Below are 17140 nucleotides of genomic sequence, written 5' to 3' on the forward strand. Positions count from 1 at the left end.
GTTGATGATGTAAACAATTTTAATCTATAATACTTCTTTATTCTCTCATTTTCAAAACATCTCAAGATATAATTTACAACCAATGTTAACTTTACTGAGCTATAATTTAGCGTTATGTTGGAATCGCTGAATCCTGAATTTAGTCATATCGTAAGATGGCGATTTGTTCAATGCCAGCTCTGTTAAAAGCTTTCCAACCACCGGGGCGATCTTGAATCCATGCCCTACAACGATAACAATCATTAATTTATTTTTCAAAACAACTACGTCAACAATACTATCCTTTTTTCAGAATTTCAGAATGTTTTCATTAACAATATTTCAGCATCACAACATCAAGTGCTATCGTCACTGAACATAAATGGATAATTTGAAATGTCATGATATATAAACAAGTCTGTGTACAAAATTGAGTTTTACGAAAACGAGGGGAAAAGTACAATGTACAGGTTTCTAATCCATTTTCACGCATGTACCGTACACCACTTTTTCTCGCAGCAAACATTTTTCACAAATTTACATATAAAAAAAGGGTTAATATGGAGCTGTTCTCCAATATCTTGCGAGTTTGTAAAAAATTGAAATGAAAATATTTAAATCAATAATGAAACAGAAGCTACAGTTATAAGGTATACGTTGTCTTTTTTAATGGGGGGGGGGGGGGGTATCAGTCTGCCTACCCCTTTCAAAAACTATGCTATGCACCTGCTTTTATTACCTGAAAATCCTGCTCCTATGATTATATTTCGCCAGGATGGATGCCGGTCAAGGATAAAATCTGTGTCAGGGGACATCTGGAGTAAACATTGCTTAGAATGTGTATATTCAGAAAGACTAATGATGTGTTCTCGTTATGTACACGTTTGGAAAACAGTTTTGTGAAAAATTGAAAAGAAATTACACCAAGCACTTCTAGCAAACTGTTTGAAACAATTGGCACCTTACCTAAACTTTCTCTCATTAAAATAAACCCCTTCCTCATAATGTCAGGTGCCTGTGTTTGAAATGTCAAGAAATATATCGTCGAATATATATATACCGTATACATGCATGTTTCAGCAATGGCGGGCTCCGCCTCTAGTTCCGGGAAATGTCGGGCGATGTACCTCTTCATCTTGTCTATGACCCAGGAGTCATCAGCCTTGTCCCTGGAGTCAGGGTCTACCTCGGGCCCCCAGTGAAGGCAGATCTTGAATGCATATCCAATAGGTGAGTAAAGCTTAAAACCTCTTGCTGTATTTATTTTAAAACAGCTGCATGCATGTACATACACATTATCAAATCTTATTTGTATTTATAAATCAGATGCTGAATAATAACAGGCACGAAGCATCGTTTTTGAAAGGTGGGGGGGGGGGGGGCAGACTCATCCAAAAAATCTTGACAAGCAAAAATACATCAAAGAGAAAAAAGGTTACTTTACATGTACAGGTATCCCCATTCTGACCTTGACTAAGCCAGGGTATTCCTCGCTCGGACTCCCAAACACCGCGTAGTCGTCCACAGCCTTCATCTCGTAAAACGTCGGGAACTTATCGGCCCCATACCTACCAGCCACTTTCTCTCGCCAATACAGGACAGAAATTCTTAACACCTGAAAAATATTTTTGAATATTTTATATAACTGCTGATGTATATATGAAAAATGCTTTCGAACGAAAACTGAGATAAGCAATAAAACTGGCGTTACGTGACATAAACTATGCTAGAAGCCTTGTGTGTCCCATGAGCATGATCATCTCTTGATGTAATCTCACTTAAAAATTATTAATTCTCGACAAATCTTGCTGAGATTGATCTTGATGACGCAATAGGTCACCTAAACGCTACATAATGTAGACTTATACCTTTAAAAGAGACTTTATTAATTTAAGTCGCAGAGAGCATTTATCTGTTTTACATTATGTAATTATACTTTGAGGGGTAGTGTGAGCTGTAATTTGGGGAGGAGCTTGGTGGCCCACGCCCCCACCGTCAGCACCACGGAGTGGGTCCTGTAGTGGTGGCTGCTGGTTCTGACCCCCACGGTGTCCCCAGGAATAATATCCAACACCTTCTCCCCGTCCCGTAGTTCCCCGCCAAACCGACGGAAAGTTTCCTACAAAATGCAAATGGTACCAAAAGAAATGAATTCTTTTAAAATGCAACCAATGTTGTACATATAACTTGAAGGTAACAGTTGCTAGACAGAAAAGAGTTCTGCATTGTCAATGAGCCAAAGCGTATATCAATGATGTTCTTTTTTTTTGTAAAACTGTCTCTCTCAACTAAAGGATAGTTGCGCCTGCAACTTGCCGCTTATGTAGGCTTTTGCACCCCTGACAAAAGTAAGCGTACGGCATTAATCATGTCACCGCTTGCGCTTGTCTCGGGGGGGGGGGGGGGGGTCTGATCTTGACTGATAATAACTAAAGTTTAATTAATCAACGCTTGTTTCAAATGATTGTTCCTATATTCATAAACAGTTTATATACATTCCTTTATGGACATTTAATGTGTCTAGAATAATATATAAAATAAACAAATCAGGCACGTAGCATAGTTTTTGAAAGTGGGGGGGGGGGGCATACTCATCCAAAAAATCTTGACATGCAAAAAAAAAAAAAAGGTTATTTTCCAAAATCCTTAAAATCCTAATCCTAGTCCTTATTGTCAATTCAATTTTTCACATAGTTCTATAAAAGTGGGAGGGGGGGGGGGGCAACTCCATGTTAATTCAATTTTTTGTTTGTAAAAAGAAACATCTTTGCAACATCTTTGCTGCGCAATAAATTGGGAAGGCCAGGCCCTCCCTGACCCCCCCCCCTCCCCCCGATGCTACGTGCCTGCAAATAAATTTCTGACAACTTTCAGCCAAGATTAAACAGGCCAAACTGGTGGCAGTTGCAAGACATATATATTTTTTCTATATAAGAATAAAGATTTTTCGTTTATTTTTACACAACGTAAATGGGTAGCGGTTATGACTTACACGCATTCAGTTCTACATTTAGTCTATTTAAACACATTGTTATTTAAGAAACTTTTTTTTTTCGTCCTCTGTAGCTTCTGTTGTCCAAGATCGGTGTTCTCCGGTATACATACTTGGTACGACAACAAAGCCTTGTCGGCCATCAGAATGCCTGCTGAATCGTCCAGGACAAATGTGTAGTCCCGCGGGTACTCTATCATCGGGTACAGCTGCTTCATCTGGTGGTAGTCCAGGACGCGGTGGGGAATCCCGTGACGATGTAAACACGGGACCGTCCCCCTTGTGAAGGCATCCCCAGATCCCACTGCTAGCATCCCAGTTTTTCTATAAACAATAAACACAGTTTTGATGTATTTGGACTTAGTTTTTTTAGAAAGTAAAAAGGCCTGGTGATATGGTGGGGTATACAGAGTTTTGAAATAAGCAAAGAAAGTCCCCTTAATAGTGCACTTTTTGAAAGGTGAAAATAATGCTACTAGCTCTACTGTTTGTAAAACGTTCATGCTGAGTGCACAGCAAGGAAATTTCCCATTGACTTCTGAATCTAAATATCAAAGTACTGAAAGTACTGGAAAGCGGTTAGCAAGGTTGATTTCATGTATGCATTGTGCATGCGCAATCGGAAATAGAAATCGACATGTAATGAATGAATGAACAGATTATATATCAGAAATCTACTGCCCTTCCTGCCAGACATACAAATAATCAGAAGAGCTAAATTATGATAATTAATATATAAAGATAACAAAACGATAAAAAAAATTGCATGGTATTTTAACGGAGAGGGCGATAATACACATCACTCACATCCTCATATATTTGAGCAAAGTAAGAGTTTAATATTCACGTAAAATTGTGAGCTATATTACATGTAGATTGAAAGTGCAGAGAGAGAGAGAGAGAGAGAGAGAGAGAGAGAGAGAGAGAGAGAGAGAGAGAGAGAGAGCTTTTTTTCATAATTAAAACAACACTCACTACTAACAATTTAGATTAAACAAATCTTTCTTCGACGCGAACCGATTTTTACACAGGTGGGGCGAATGGGCGAATACACTAAAATGTTAAAATGTATCGGTGGAGAATACATACAGGGCAAACAAAATCAATTTGATCCGCAAATCATACAGTGTTATGTTTATACTGTTTGAAAATCACTAATATCCACAAAGCACACAGTGTTGAGTTTATATTGTGTGGGGTTAATTCATCAAAGTTAATTTGAACATTTTATAACCACTATATACGTAAGAACATGTAAAAAATTCTTTATTTAGAACAGTTTGATGTTGCTAGGATACAGGTTTCAGAACCATGATTTCATTGGTTATTTTTAAATATTGAATATCGAATTTCAAATCTTGAATCTAGTATTTCGAATCTCGTATCTTGAATCTCGAATCTCGAATGATCCTTCTGGGCTTTCGTACATATTTGATAGCTATACATGTATATCGTGACATCACAGTGAAAAGAAACACTGGGTATTTTCAACATTGATATAAATGGTATCACTGATATCATTTAAAACGTATTCTGTATAAGACAATGGAATTCTTAAAATATACCGGAATATTTTCCTCCCAGACTCCCGTTCTAACGTTTCCCACAGCGGGAACGCCTCTTTCATCATGACGGTGTAGTACTCCAGCTCTCCATACGCTTTCCTGGTAATCCGGGTCTGACCGTGCGAACTTCCCCGGGAGTGGGGCAGGGGAAACTGGACACAGACAAAACACGAACAGGAATTTCAAAAATACAAGACACCATTTGAATTATTTTCACATGATTTGTTTACACAGATGCCATTTAACAAAAAGTTTGAAAGAAATCAAAACAGGTACATAAAATCAATTTCAGAAATAATTAACATTACATGTATTTCTGATTGTCATGGGGAAAACATCGTTGAACTTATCTTAAGTATAGGATATAAATCGGAGCATGTTTGACTAATTTCCTTACTTCGTTTGTTATTTTGTGGGGGGAGGGGTTGTTTTTTCGGGGGGGGGGGGTATTATTTCCCGGTATCTATAGATATTAAAAGCCCACTGTCAACACAATTTTGGTAGGTTTTTTCATGAGATGCGTAAACTTTACTGTTTAGTACCTGGAGTGGATCAGTCATATCTGACCGTACACTCATCTGCACCTGTTTGTTGGGATTGACGTACTACATTGCCATCATAGGGACGTGAAATAATGTTGCAATTAATTCTATATAATTTAATCAAATGTTATTATAGCTTTTACATGAAAAATTCTAATACAGAATTACTAAGTAATGAAACTAAAAATGTTACGTAAACACCAGATTTACCTGTTCCAGTAGGAGAGTTCTCTTCCCTTGTTTGGCCAGTTGATAGGCTGTAGAGGACCCTTCAATCCCGGCACCCACCACTATGACGTCATAAATAGCCATAATTTCTGTCAATTAATATGTAAAAATGACACACACGAATACCTATATATTATATAGAGGATATCTATATTGTGTGATTTTATATTTGCTTTATCCAACGAGTTGAAATGGTGTATATATTCGCGAGGCTTGCCGAGCGAATATAACCATTTCAACGAGTTGGATAAAGCAAATATAAAATCACACAATTATAGATGTTCTATTTATCTCATACAATTTGATTTATATTATGAAGCTTTTGAGACAGTCCTTAGTGTGACACAAATTGGTTTTTTTTTTCAAAGTTTAAAAACGATGATGCAACGTTGTGTTATGCGGCTATTGTGACCTTGCTCAATACAATTTAGTACGTCATTCCTGAGATAAATCTAACTGTTTTAATGTAAAGTTTCACTGAAATAAACCTTAAAATAATTTTTTAGCTCTAGATAATTTTTCTTAGAGCTTATTTACTTGATTAAATGGAAATTCCGATTAGAAGAGTTGAATAATCAAGTTTGTTGACATACACAAAGTTGCGAATGTTCGTTAGTTTGAATTGACTCGAACGAGGAACAGTTGTTGATGCATGATGTTTAATAAAACAATCACTAGGCTAGCCTTATGATTCGAAATTGAAAATAGTGAATAAGGATGCTTACTGGTGGTGGAATCAAAGTCTCATGAAACATTATTTCGGTAAGTTCTTGTAGGCCTATATAAACACAACCAGAGCGCTCTGTTTTCATCGCGCCATGATGAACTCCTTGATAGTTAACGTAATTTGTAGTTTTATAAACTTCACAAAGCAAATTGAAAGTTTAAAGTGGGCTAAATTTATCAAAAATCTTGACAAACAAGAAAAAGGGTCTTGTGGTTACGGTTATGAATAACTTTGCAAAAAAGGTGGGGGGGGGGGGGGCTAACCCCCCCCCCCCTCATAATAGCCCCCGGTTCCGACGCCTGTGCTACGCAGTTATGTGTTTTCCTTCATATTTGTAATTTAAATCTTTGACAAAATCAATTTTATATTAATTTTTGTAGTAGATATAGTTATGTTGAAAGTACTAGCAAATCTTCGAAAATAGGTTATTAACGCGTTGAAGCGAGGGGCTGTGTCAAAAGTAGTTCCGACCGGAAGTATTTGATATAGCATCACCCGTGTGATATAGCAAAGGTTTATCACACGGGTAATATACACTACACGTATGAGATAAAATGCTATAACGGTTGCAGGTAAAAAAAATTCTAAAGATCAGATATTATTAAACAACTGTTAAAGGCACAAATTCATCACACATCTGGGTCTGTTTTAAAACATGTACATAACCAGCAATCTAAATAAATTACATAGTAAATATCTAATTATGCATACACATGTGTTGACACAATATTTATTTTTCATATATACCTTTATACTTTACATCCAATTACATGAGTTTGTTTCAACGCATTATTTCTAATGTTTTAGAAGTAATGGTTACCAAGTCACCCGCAACCGTTGTATACAGTATTATCCGCAAAACTTGGTATAAATTATGAGAACATGTACAGATTTACACAACCCATCCGTCACTGAATGCAGTTATTTTATAGATATTTACTTAACAAGTTCCAACCGGATATCTACCATTACAGCGTTAAAGGGTTACAGGTTGTTGTAAAAATGCACCCTTTTGATATTTCCATACATTGTCCCTATAATACTACATGTAAATAACAGATTTATAAAAAATAAAACACAAAAATACACTTAATTAACTACTTGTTAAGTAATCAACTGCCTGAATAAATTTAAACCATCCACACAATATTGACCCCCGACCTTTTGAGTCGCAGTTTTCATCGAATCATTTGGATCCGTCAGTGAATGCTGTAAACTTGAACTCTACGGCGAACCGCGTGTAACCTGCGCGAAAAACTAGATGAAAGGGTGAACCAATCAACTTGCACTGAAGATCTAGATCTAATGAATAGACACTCATTATATATTAATTTTTTGGAATAAAATATTAAAGAGACAGTACGGCGCATCTTATCATAAAAACCGACTTCAAATTTTGCGATCGGGTTCGGGATTTTTGTACTACTCATGAATGTATAAACTTTCAGAAAATTACAAAGTTCCCCATAAATTAATTCTAGTAATCATTTCATTAGAATTAATTATTACGTATAACCTATACATATTTACATCACAACGTGTTACGGGGTCAGCATTTTATACTATTTTGCATGCGTATTTACTGTAAACAAAACACATGCAGGGCTTGCGAAGATTCTCCTGGACATGTTTGTTGATAAAAATATGTCTTTTCTACTTCTCCCAGGTAATAATTGTTCAAAGTTTTTAAAATAACCACAATTATTTTTTTGTAAGCATCTATTTTTCGTGTTTATCATGAGTTGCTACAACTTAAATTCTTTTTTGTAAATGAGGCCATTTGAGGGATTATTTGACATATTTATATCTGTTCATTTTAAAATGAAGCGAAATTGGTAAACCATTTAAAAATTATCGAGAAAATGATGATGTGTTCCATCTAGAGAGTCCCTTCAACCTCGTATACCATGATGACCGTAGTCGGACCAAGATCTTGTAGTTTTCAGCACGCGTGTCAATTACTGTCAATCAAAGTCCACGTGGTACAAATAAACGATATAAGATTATTCCGGTTTGTACGACCCTTAAATTTCCGGAAGCTTATAATTAAATTAATTAAGTATTTGAAAGGGGTTTTATGTATTTGAACTATTACAATCAACGTTATTTCTTATTTCCTAACGATTCAAAAGGTAAATCTGAAGTTATTTACACGTGTTTTTAGCTGAATGTCTCTTAAATAAAAATTACTACATGTATGTATTTTATTTTAAGAAGACATTTTCTCGTAATTATAAGATTATTAACTCGTTATAATGAAGGAGATCTTTTCTCGTAATAACCCGATAAGTATCTCGTAATAACGAGATAGTTAACTCGTAATAACGAGATCTTTCCTCGTAATTGCAAGATAAAAATATTTTTATGTGGGCCTATTCGTCTTTCGTAGTAATGTGTGTGCAAATAGTAAAATTTGCCGAATGCCTAACTATGCATGTAATCTTCTTTAATAAATTTCATTTTATGTTGAAAATACGAACCCTTTCAATTCAGGGCTATACCAACCTACTTTAGCGGTGAAATGTCGGTGGAGCCTCTAAATTAAATAATATTAAGGCTTTAACATTTCCGTTAGAAACACATACACATGGTCCTTTATTAAAGGACGGCACATTGTATCATTATATTCCTGTCGCTCAGTGAATATAATGTTTCCCACTGTGCTTGGCGAGGACTAACGTTAACGGTTTTACGTGTCCGTATCCATTTGTCAGGAATCAGATCATAAAACAAACTGATCAATACAATTATTGCTGGGTTTTTTAGGTCAATATGATGATTTAGCTGCCCAAAGAGTATACAATATTCACTAAGCCAAAGGCTCGCCGAATATTGTACTTCTCGTAGCTGAATCATCGGCTCGGTGAATAGTGTACTTCTCTAAATCATCGTATTGATCGGAAAACAGCAATAATTATTATATCATATGATTCAGCGACGAATTGATATACAGATGTATCAAATTGAGTATTACTTAGCAGGTTAATATAAAGTTCTGTTTTTTCTAGGTTAATGGATATGAACCAATCAGATAGCCAGGAATTAATCAATCATGTAATAAAATAATTAGGCTACGCATTGTTATAGTATACTATTCAACTCGTCCTATTGGGTGTGGTGAATATTGTACATCTCGAGTAGCGAAATCATTGAATTGACCTAAAAAACAGCAATGATTATATATTATTCACCTGCACGTGACTATTTTTTTTTTCATTGTAATGAGAGGTTATCATCATTTCTGTTTACCAATTAATACATTTCGCGTTACTCACCCTGTTCGGCAATGACACTCGCCTGATGTTAACAAGCTAACTTAAGTTAAGCTGGTATGGGACTCCTCCATGTTGTCACGTATTATTTATCGAAATAAACAATAAAATTCACAATAAATTTATTAAAAGTTTCTTTCCTAAAGTACATATTTTCATCTAACGGCGTAGCGCAGTGGGTTAGAGGGTTCACTACGGATCTATAAGTCGTGGGTTCGAATCCCGCTGAGGATTATAAAATATATACCTTTTCAAAAAAATTTAAGACGTATTTTTAAAATAAATATTGTAAAATTTGAAAATTCTGAACTGGTGGAGTATTTTAATCATAATGTACTTTAACCCACATTAAAATCGACAGATGTCCCATACCACCTAAAGTTGACGATATGAAACTCGGTTTCAATGTTGCATTTCGTCATTCAATCATATAATAAAACAATTATGTCTGAGCTCTCCATTGTCATTGTATCATCATTTTTTAAAAAAGAAAGTTATGTTCATTTATTAGGAAAATAAACAAAATATGCTCTAACAATAGTTTGTGTACTTCACATATTATTAAAACATGGGACTTCCTTTCTTTATACATGTATTTTAATGTATGCCATTGTTATTTAATTAGAAAATCTTAAATATTTGTGCATTTTACAGTCTTTTTATACCATTGTAAAGTGGTTTTGAGTGGGGAAAATAATGAATCAGAATTATGTTTACTTTAGACCATATGTAAAGAGGTATAGCACCCTTTCTCATTATTTCGCCTACACCTACACCTACACCCGTGTTTGAACGGAAAGAAGCTGTCACAGAAATAGTTTCTGGTTCCTGTCGCGATATGATTTTAAAATTAACCTTTGTACTGTTTTGTAACGATGTCTGTAACAACTGATTTGTCATAAATTCAGGAAACCTGTGTGTGTATATATATATATATAAATCTGTGTATAAAGTCAGTTGACATTTGGGACCGTTATAACTTTAAACAAAATTCATTTAATGTATTAGACTTAGTGTAATTAGAAAATAGATGTACATGTATACTGTTTATATTAGATGTGCTTATATTCAGAATTAAACAAGAGAGTTTTGAAGAAGACAAAACTCAGCAGATTAGATATCTGTAATTAAATCGGTAAACTGTGTAAGTGAAAAAAAGAAAAAAAACTTCTTTACTTCAACGACCTCAAAATCAAAAAGACCTTCGCGTTTCTACTAGGCGACGCATATATATAACACTTTTAAAGAAATCCGATTTCTTTTTAATAAATGGCTATATATACATGTACAGGATTGCAGTTGAAAAGTCACCAATTCTCTAATTTTAAGTAAGAATACATGTACCACGTTAAACTAAAACTAATTCAATGTAAACGTGAACCACAATACCTGTAGAACATAATCTTAGTCGGATGTCTTGGTTTAAACTGGTTCAAATGATTACCAGGTACATATCCAACTATTTATTGCGTACTTTCTATTTTCTTTTTATATCCCTAAGAAAACCCGAATATTTTAATGAAGTCGTGCAAGATAATTTAGACCCTATAGCACGGTATTTGACGTGTAATTCTGAATTCTTTTAATGTATATAAACTAGATATCGATTGAAATTGAAAATGTCTGGCAGAAGTTTGCAAAAACTCTGTATTGGAGGCGAAATCGTATGTCAAGTGTGCTATACCTCTTTAAACTTTACAGTATTCGGATAAAACCAAATTAATATAATTTATGAAGTCTGTTGGGTAATTAAAGCAAAATATAACAATGTCGCTCTATGAGAGAGGCTTTATATCAGCGGTAAGCCTCGTTCGTCATGCGCGGATCGGAGTTTTTTTTTTCCAGGGGAGGAGGGGGACCGACGGTTATTTGAGTTTGCCAGGGGGCGTCCGAGGCATATATTTTTTGTAATTTTATAATATAATTTAAAGAAATTTGAATCTTTAGGGGCAAACCCCCTGACCCCCCTCTGGATCTGCGCATGTTTAAGATCGTTGTACACGTGCATTTATTGTAGTATCAACTCCATATAGTCTGACAAGACGTGTTTTACAATATGCCCTAAAATGTGTTTTGTTATTTTGAATAGAGTTACCGTCCATAACCAAAAAGCCAGGTAGATTTTTCTGGAACCGAGCTATAATAGGTTTAGTTGACTTTTGACAGAGACATCTGGACATCGTGTATATCAAAATGGCCACAGTATTGATCGCTATTGATGAGAGTCCCTTCGCAGAAAATGCATTCAAATGTAAGTATTTTAATATATGTTTGGATTGCATGGATGTAAAATATGGAAAATTTTCTCATCGTACAATAATACGGTGCACATTCATGTCATTTTAAGTTGTTACTCTGCGAATCGTAATTGTTCTTTTGTCTCTTTTCTTTGACTAAGACTTTTGATTTAGATAAATGAAAAATTGTTTTCTTCGTGGACCTTATAAAGTGTAGAAGATTTAAATATTTTTTATGAGACATGAAGATGCATATAATTTTTTCTCACGTATCATAGGGCGGATTTTATTGTTTGATGCTTCATGGTATGCAGTATCTGGCGATTTAAATGTCTTGTTAAAACCATTGACCCGGATATTTGGGAAAAACATGGAAATGAGGGTATCCACACTGAGGACATCAACCTAAGATAAAACCACACTATATATATTTGTGTGTGCAGTCAAAAAGAGGAATGCTTTAGTTGTCTAGTGAATAGAGTCGCCAACTACAATACATGTATACACCGACTGACCGTGAACTACACTGAACTATACGAACTCATTTTTTTTACAAGTTTAATACTGAATAAAACTCTGACACAAACTTCGTATTAATCTTCACTACTGTTTGGAATGGAAATTAAAATGCGTATCTAATTCATTTAATTCGGTTGAAATATTTTGAATTTTATTGCAGGGTATGTGGAGAACTTTCACAAGCCTGCCAACAAAGTGATTTTACTGCATGTGATAGAAAACCTGGGCATTCAGGACATGAGTAAGTGAAGTCATTGTGCGCATTCAGTCACCCGGATAGTGGGCCATATACTGGTCCATACAGCCACAGCAATACACATTAAAGTCACCCACCCACAGGAATATATACATGTATACATGTATACTGTCAGTGTGTAACCGCTGAACCATGACCCTACACATATTGCAGGACCAAATCACTCATCCGAGGCAATATACATATCTCGGTTGCCACGATGCGCATCAAATATATTTGACTTTCTGTGCGAAACGGGTCATTTAGATTGAAGAAAAAATACATGTATGCTAAGCTTCATTATTAATGTTTGATAATAACAAACAGTTGGTCTTAGATTTAGATACATACATGAATTTATATGCTAAGGCGTGTCATTTTTGAGTTATCTCAGAGGAGGCATGGCAGCAGTACTATCGTTTAAAATGCTCCTGTTGTAGGATATTTATCCAGATTGCATTTTACTGTGTAGATACTGTGTGTGTGCTGTCTTTGTTAACTTTCTTTGCAAATAGACAGACCGATGGCTTTTTTTAATACTTGAATGGCTATCTCTAACGCTTTTATATCGATCCCCTTCTCTACTGCCTCTAGTTCTGACTGGTAATATGCCAGCAATAAGGTTTAACGATTTTTTGATAAGAAAATCATGAGGATGTCCGGTCCAAATTTTCTCTGTTAGAAAAGGGGTGATATTTTCGAAGACAAATTTGAAACATGCAGGGAACCCGAACCCATAATTTATCAATTTCGATTTGGATATTAGTTTGATCACTCACTGCAAGTTTGCGTGTTATTCGTAAACCTTTTCAGTGTTGATCATCCTTTACACCATTAACTAGATCGTAAACGCAATTTCATATGCAACATTAAAAGGTCTACTAGCTGCAGGTTGTAGCTCCCGGTCTGAAAAAATTCGGATGAACGACCTGGGAGTTAGCTAAAAAGTTGACATTTGTGGAAAAAAAACCCATCCGATTGACCATTTCTTTTTACTGTAGTAATAAACATCCAGTTGTATCAATTTGTTGATGTTCATCATTCAAAGATAATCTATTTTGTGTTTCATTTTATTGTATTAGGTTGGCGTATTTACCTTGTACAAACAAGTGTATCGCCTTAATACCGATATGTTGTTTATATTTTCCCATCAAATGAATATATTTACAGTGTATATATACCTGATATATTCAAGAATTTCTGTTTAGAGTAGATCGCTTTATTGCTTACAACTAGATATATCATTTGTGATTGAATTGTAGGCCCGGCCCGCTATATGGAGCTACAGAGGGAGGCTATACAAAAGGCCGAGGACCTGAAACAAAAATACACCGACCTGGCCAAAGCCAAAGGGGTAATAGCACAAACTGTACAATAATGGGTTGTCTTTTGAATACATGAACAAAAATCCATTTTTTCAAAAGAAAACAATTCAAAAATAAATAACATTATATTATACATTGGGAAATGCTGCACCTTTTGAAGGGAAGGAATAAAATTAACTAGTTTGATTTAGCATTGAAGATTTGACCTACATTTGTAAACCTGTCACTTGTTGAGTGATGTAGGGTAGAGAGTGTATACTAAATGAAACAATGAGACATTGGTCGTGAAAATAATATATAATATAAAACCCTAATACAGTGTACTTGGAAGTATGCTCAATTTATCATTCAAATTAATAGCCAACGTTATTTTATGAAAAAAATTGACACAGTTTACAGCATATATTTAGGTTTATCAATTACGTGTTCAGAGTCTTAAGTCTAACAAATAATAAAAACCTTCATTAAATACTATATATACGTATAACACAATTCTAAACCGAACTTTGACTTTAAGAATAGATTTATTTTAATTCCTAACCACGTTTTTGACTCGGCATCAGGTTGAATCGGTGGATATCCAGATCAAGACATCGGACAAACCGGAACACTCAATCGTGGACCTGGCAGAAAAGCTGAAGGTGACCTACATCGTGTCCGGAAGTCGGGGGATGGGGGTGATCCGCCGGACCATCCTGGGCAGCACCAGTGACTTCATCCTCCATCATGCCCATTGCCCCGTGCTCATCTGTAAATCCGGGTAGCGGCTCAGAGCGAGGCTCCAGGTCACAGTGTATTTAGAACTTATTATCCGGGATATTTACAGTGTAATCGTGTATTTAATATGTACTCACGAGGGTGGGACAGTTTGTAGAATGACAGTTGTCTCCCTTGAATTTCTGCTGAATGTTTTCATTTTGGACTCAGGGTAATGTATTAGTATTTGTTGTGTTAATAAGTTAAGATACAATTTTTTTTAATATATAAAGAAATATTCTAAGCTCTGTATGTGAACATGTACATACAAAGTGGTTATTTTTCAAAATCATTCCAAAATGTAAGAGAATATAATGTCGAAATATGAAAAGTGTCTATGCAGCTGTAGCCATCACTGATAAACAGTGATCCTGTATTTTGACACACCAATGTGTGAGATAGTGATCCTGTATTTTGACACACCAGTGTGTGAGGTAGTGATCCTGTATTTTGACACACCAGTGTGTGAGATAGTGATCCTGTATTTTGACACACCAGTGTGTGAGATAGTGATCCTGTATTTTGACACACCAGTGTGTGAGGTAGTGATCCTGTATTTTGACACACCAGTGTGTGAGGTGGTGATCCTGTTTTTTGACACACCAGTGTGTAATATAGTGATCCTGTATTTTGACACACCAGTGTGTGAGGTAGTGATCTTGTATTTTGACACACCGGTGTGTGAGATAGTGATCCTGTATTTTGACACACCAGTGTGTGAGGTGGTGATCCTGTTTTTTGACACACCAGTGTGTAATATAGTGATCCTGTATTTTGACACACCAGTGTGTGAGGTGGTGATCCTGTTTTTTGACACACCAGTGTGTAATATAGTGATCCTGTATTTTGACACACCGGTGTGTGAGGTAGTGATCTTGTATTTTGACACACCGGTGTGTGAGGTAGTGATCCTGTATTTTGACACACCAGTGTGTGAGGTGGTGATCCTGTTTTTTGACACACCAGTGTGTAATATAGTGATCCTGTATTTTGACACACCGGTGTGTGAGGTAGTGATCTTGTATTTTGACACACCGGTGTGTGAGGTAGTGATCCTGTATTTTGACACACCAGTGTGTGAGGTGGTGATCCTGTTTTTTGACACACCAGTGTGTAATATAGTGATCCTGTATTTTGACACACCAGTGTGTGAGGTAGTGATCTTGTATTTTGACACACCGGTGTGTGAGATAGTGATCCTGTATTTTGACACACCAGTGTGTGAGGTGGTGATCCTGTATTTTGACACACCAGTGTGTGAGGTAGTGATCTTGTATTTTGACACACCAGTGTGTAATATAGTGATCCTGTATTTTGACACACCAGTGTGTGAGGTGGTGATCCTGTTTTTTGACACACCAGTGTGTAATATAGTGATCCTGTATTTTGACACACCAGTGTGTGAGGTAGTGATCCTGTATTTTGACACACCAGTGTGTGAGATAGTGATCCTGTATTTTGACACACCAGTGTGTGAGGTGGTGATCCTGTATTTTGACACACCGGTGTGTGAGATAGTGATCCTGTATTTTGACACACCGGTGTGTGAGGTAGTGATCCTGTATTTTGACACACCAGTGTGTGAGGTACATGTTAAATCCTTCACATAAATCAGCTGTATAGTTCATGGTGCTAAATGCATTGCGTGCATGTAAAACATAACATCTGTTTGACAGACTTTTCGTTAGTTTAATTGCCAGAACGTTACATATCCAGACTTGGTAATTTGTTAAATGTACTGTACTCTAGGTACGTGGTCATTGTTAAATATACTGTACATAAGGTACGTACAATGTACTCAGGAAAAGACCAGTGGTACCCTTCTGCTGAACTACATTGTACATGTGCAAATATTAATTGATGTAGATATTTAAAAGCGGGCCAAATAAACTGAGGTTTTAAACCAGCATTGTTTTTATCATTTTTGAAAACTTAAAAAGGAGAATGTTTTCCTTACCGTGTTCAGGATCTGTGTTCGAATCCCTACAACAACCGGACCAGGACCACAAGTCAACTTTATCATGGAATAGTCAGCATTCAGATGATCAGTCCTTGCTTACATAGCTGGATATATGTATTTTTAACGAATGACAACTTGTCACAGAACTAAAATTGGAATATTGTTTGTGAAATGATATTAATGTTTACATCAACCAACGTGGGTTTATACTTTCGTGTTTCGGAGGCTAAAATATTGCAACACCGAGGTCGAATGCGAGCCAAGGTTAAAATGATTTTTAATATAAAAAAAAATTATTTTTCTCTAAATTTGCATCTTTTGTTTATATAACATGCGCAGAAAAATATGTATTGGAAATACGGGATACAAATAGTACAAGCGGTGATCGAGATATAAATGACATATGTTACAGAACTAAACTTAAAAAAGTTTATAAAATGATGTTAATGTGTACATCAATCCACGTGTGGTACATACTTTCTTGACTGAGTGGAAAAATTTTTAGTACACCGAAGTCAAATGAGAGCCATGGTATTTAAAATGAGTTTCAATGAAAAAATTATATTTTCGGGATATTTTTCTCTCTGAAATTGCAGGGTTTTTTTCAATTCTATTAACGCATGCAGAAAAATGATTTCATCTCATATTTCTAAAATGATTTTGGAAACACTAGTATGTGATGAACTCTGTCTATTATTGACAAGCGGCAGATTGTTGAGATCTCGAGAAACCTAAAAAAAAAAAACTTGCTTAAATATTTTTGGGGTAACGAATTCATACAATGCCATGTTGGTGCATGTATT

General features: G+C 35.6%; 2 protein-coding genes across 5 annotated transcripts; one reads left to right on the forward strand and one right to left on the reverse strand.

Moving 5' to 3' along the window:
* Position 1: 1 nt before the first annotated feature.
* LOC105328862 (peroxisomal sarcosine oxidase) lies at positions 2 to 16469 on the reverse strand. 4 transcript variants are annotated; one of them, XM_011429896.4, is made up of 9 exons: positions 16335 to 16469; positions 5289 to 5395; positions 4537 to 4688; positions 3085 to 3295; positions 1916 to 2098; positions 1448 to 1594; positions 1040 to 1189; positions 719 to 794; positions 2 to 224 (listed from the first exon to the last, which is right to left on the reverse strand). In XM_011429896.4, exons 2-9 carry the CDS (start codon positions 5388 to 5390, stop codon positions 100 to 102), a joined length of 1146 nt encoding a protein of 381 aa, XP_011428198.3. In that variant the 5' UTR covers positions 5391 to 5395; positions 16335 to 16469; the 3' UTR covers positions 2 to 99. The 4 variants fall into 4 exon arrangements, with proteins under 4 accessions (XP_011428198.3, XP_019923020.3, XP_065937103.1 ...); XM_020067461.3 differs by having other exon boundaries at positions 1424 to 1594; XM_066081031.1 differs by lacking the exon at positions 16335 to 16469 and adding an exon at positions 7195 to 7213 and having other exon boundaries at positions 1424 to 1594.
* Positions 11390 to 16284, forward strand: LOC105328861 (putative universal stress protein SH1215). The gene is made up of 5 exons (XM_066081032.1): positions 11390 to 11556; positions 12222 to 12302; positions 13559 to 13650; positions 14185 to 14811; positions 15964 to 16284. Exons 1-4 carry the CDS (start codon positions 11499 to 11501, stop codon positions 14383 to 14385), a joined length of 432 nt encoding a protein of 143 aa, XP_065937104.1. The 5' UTR covers positions 11390 to 11498; the 3' UTR covers positions 14386 to 14811; positions 15964 to 16284.
* Positions 16470 to 17140: the final 671 nt, after the last annotated feature.

This window comes from Magallana gigas, chromosome 4, assembly GCF_963853765.1.
Source record: "Magallana gigas chromosome 4, xbMagGiga1.1, whole genome shotgun sequence".
Classification (NCBI taxonomy): domain Eukaryota; kingdom Metazoa; phylum Mollusca; class Bivalvia; order Ostreida; family Ostreidae; genus Magallana; species Magallana gigas.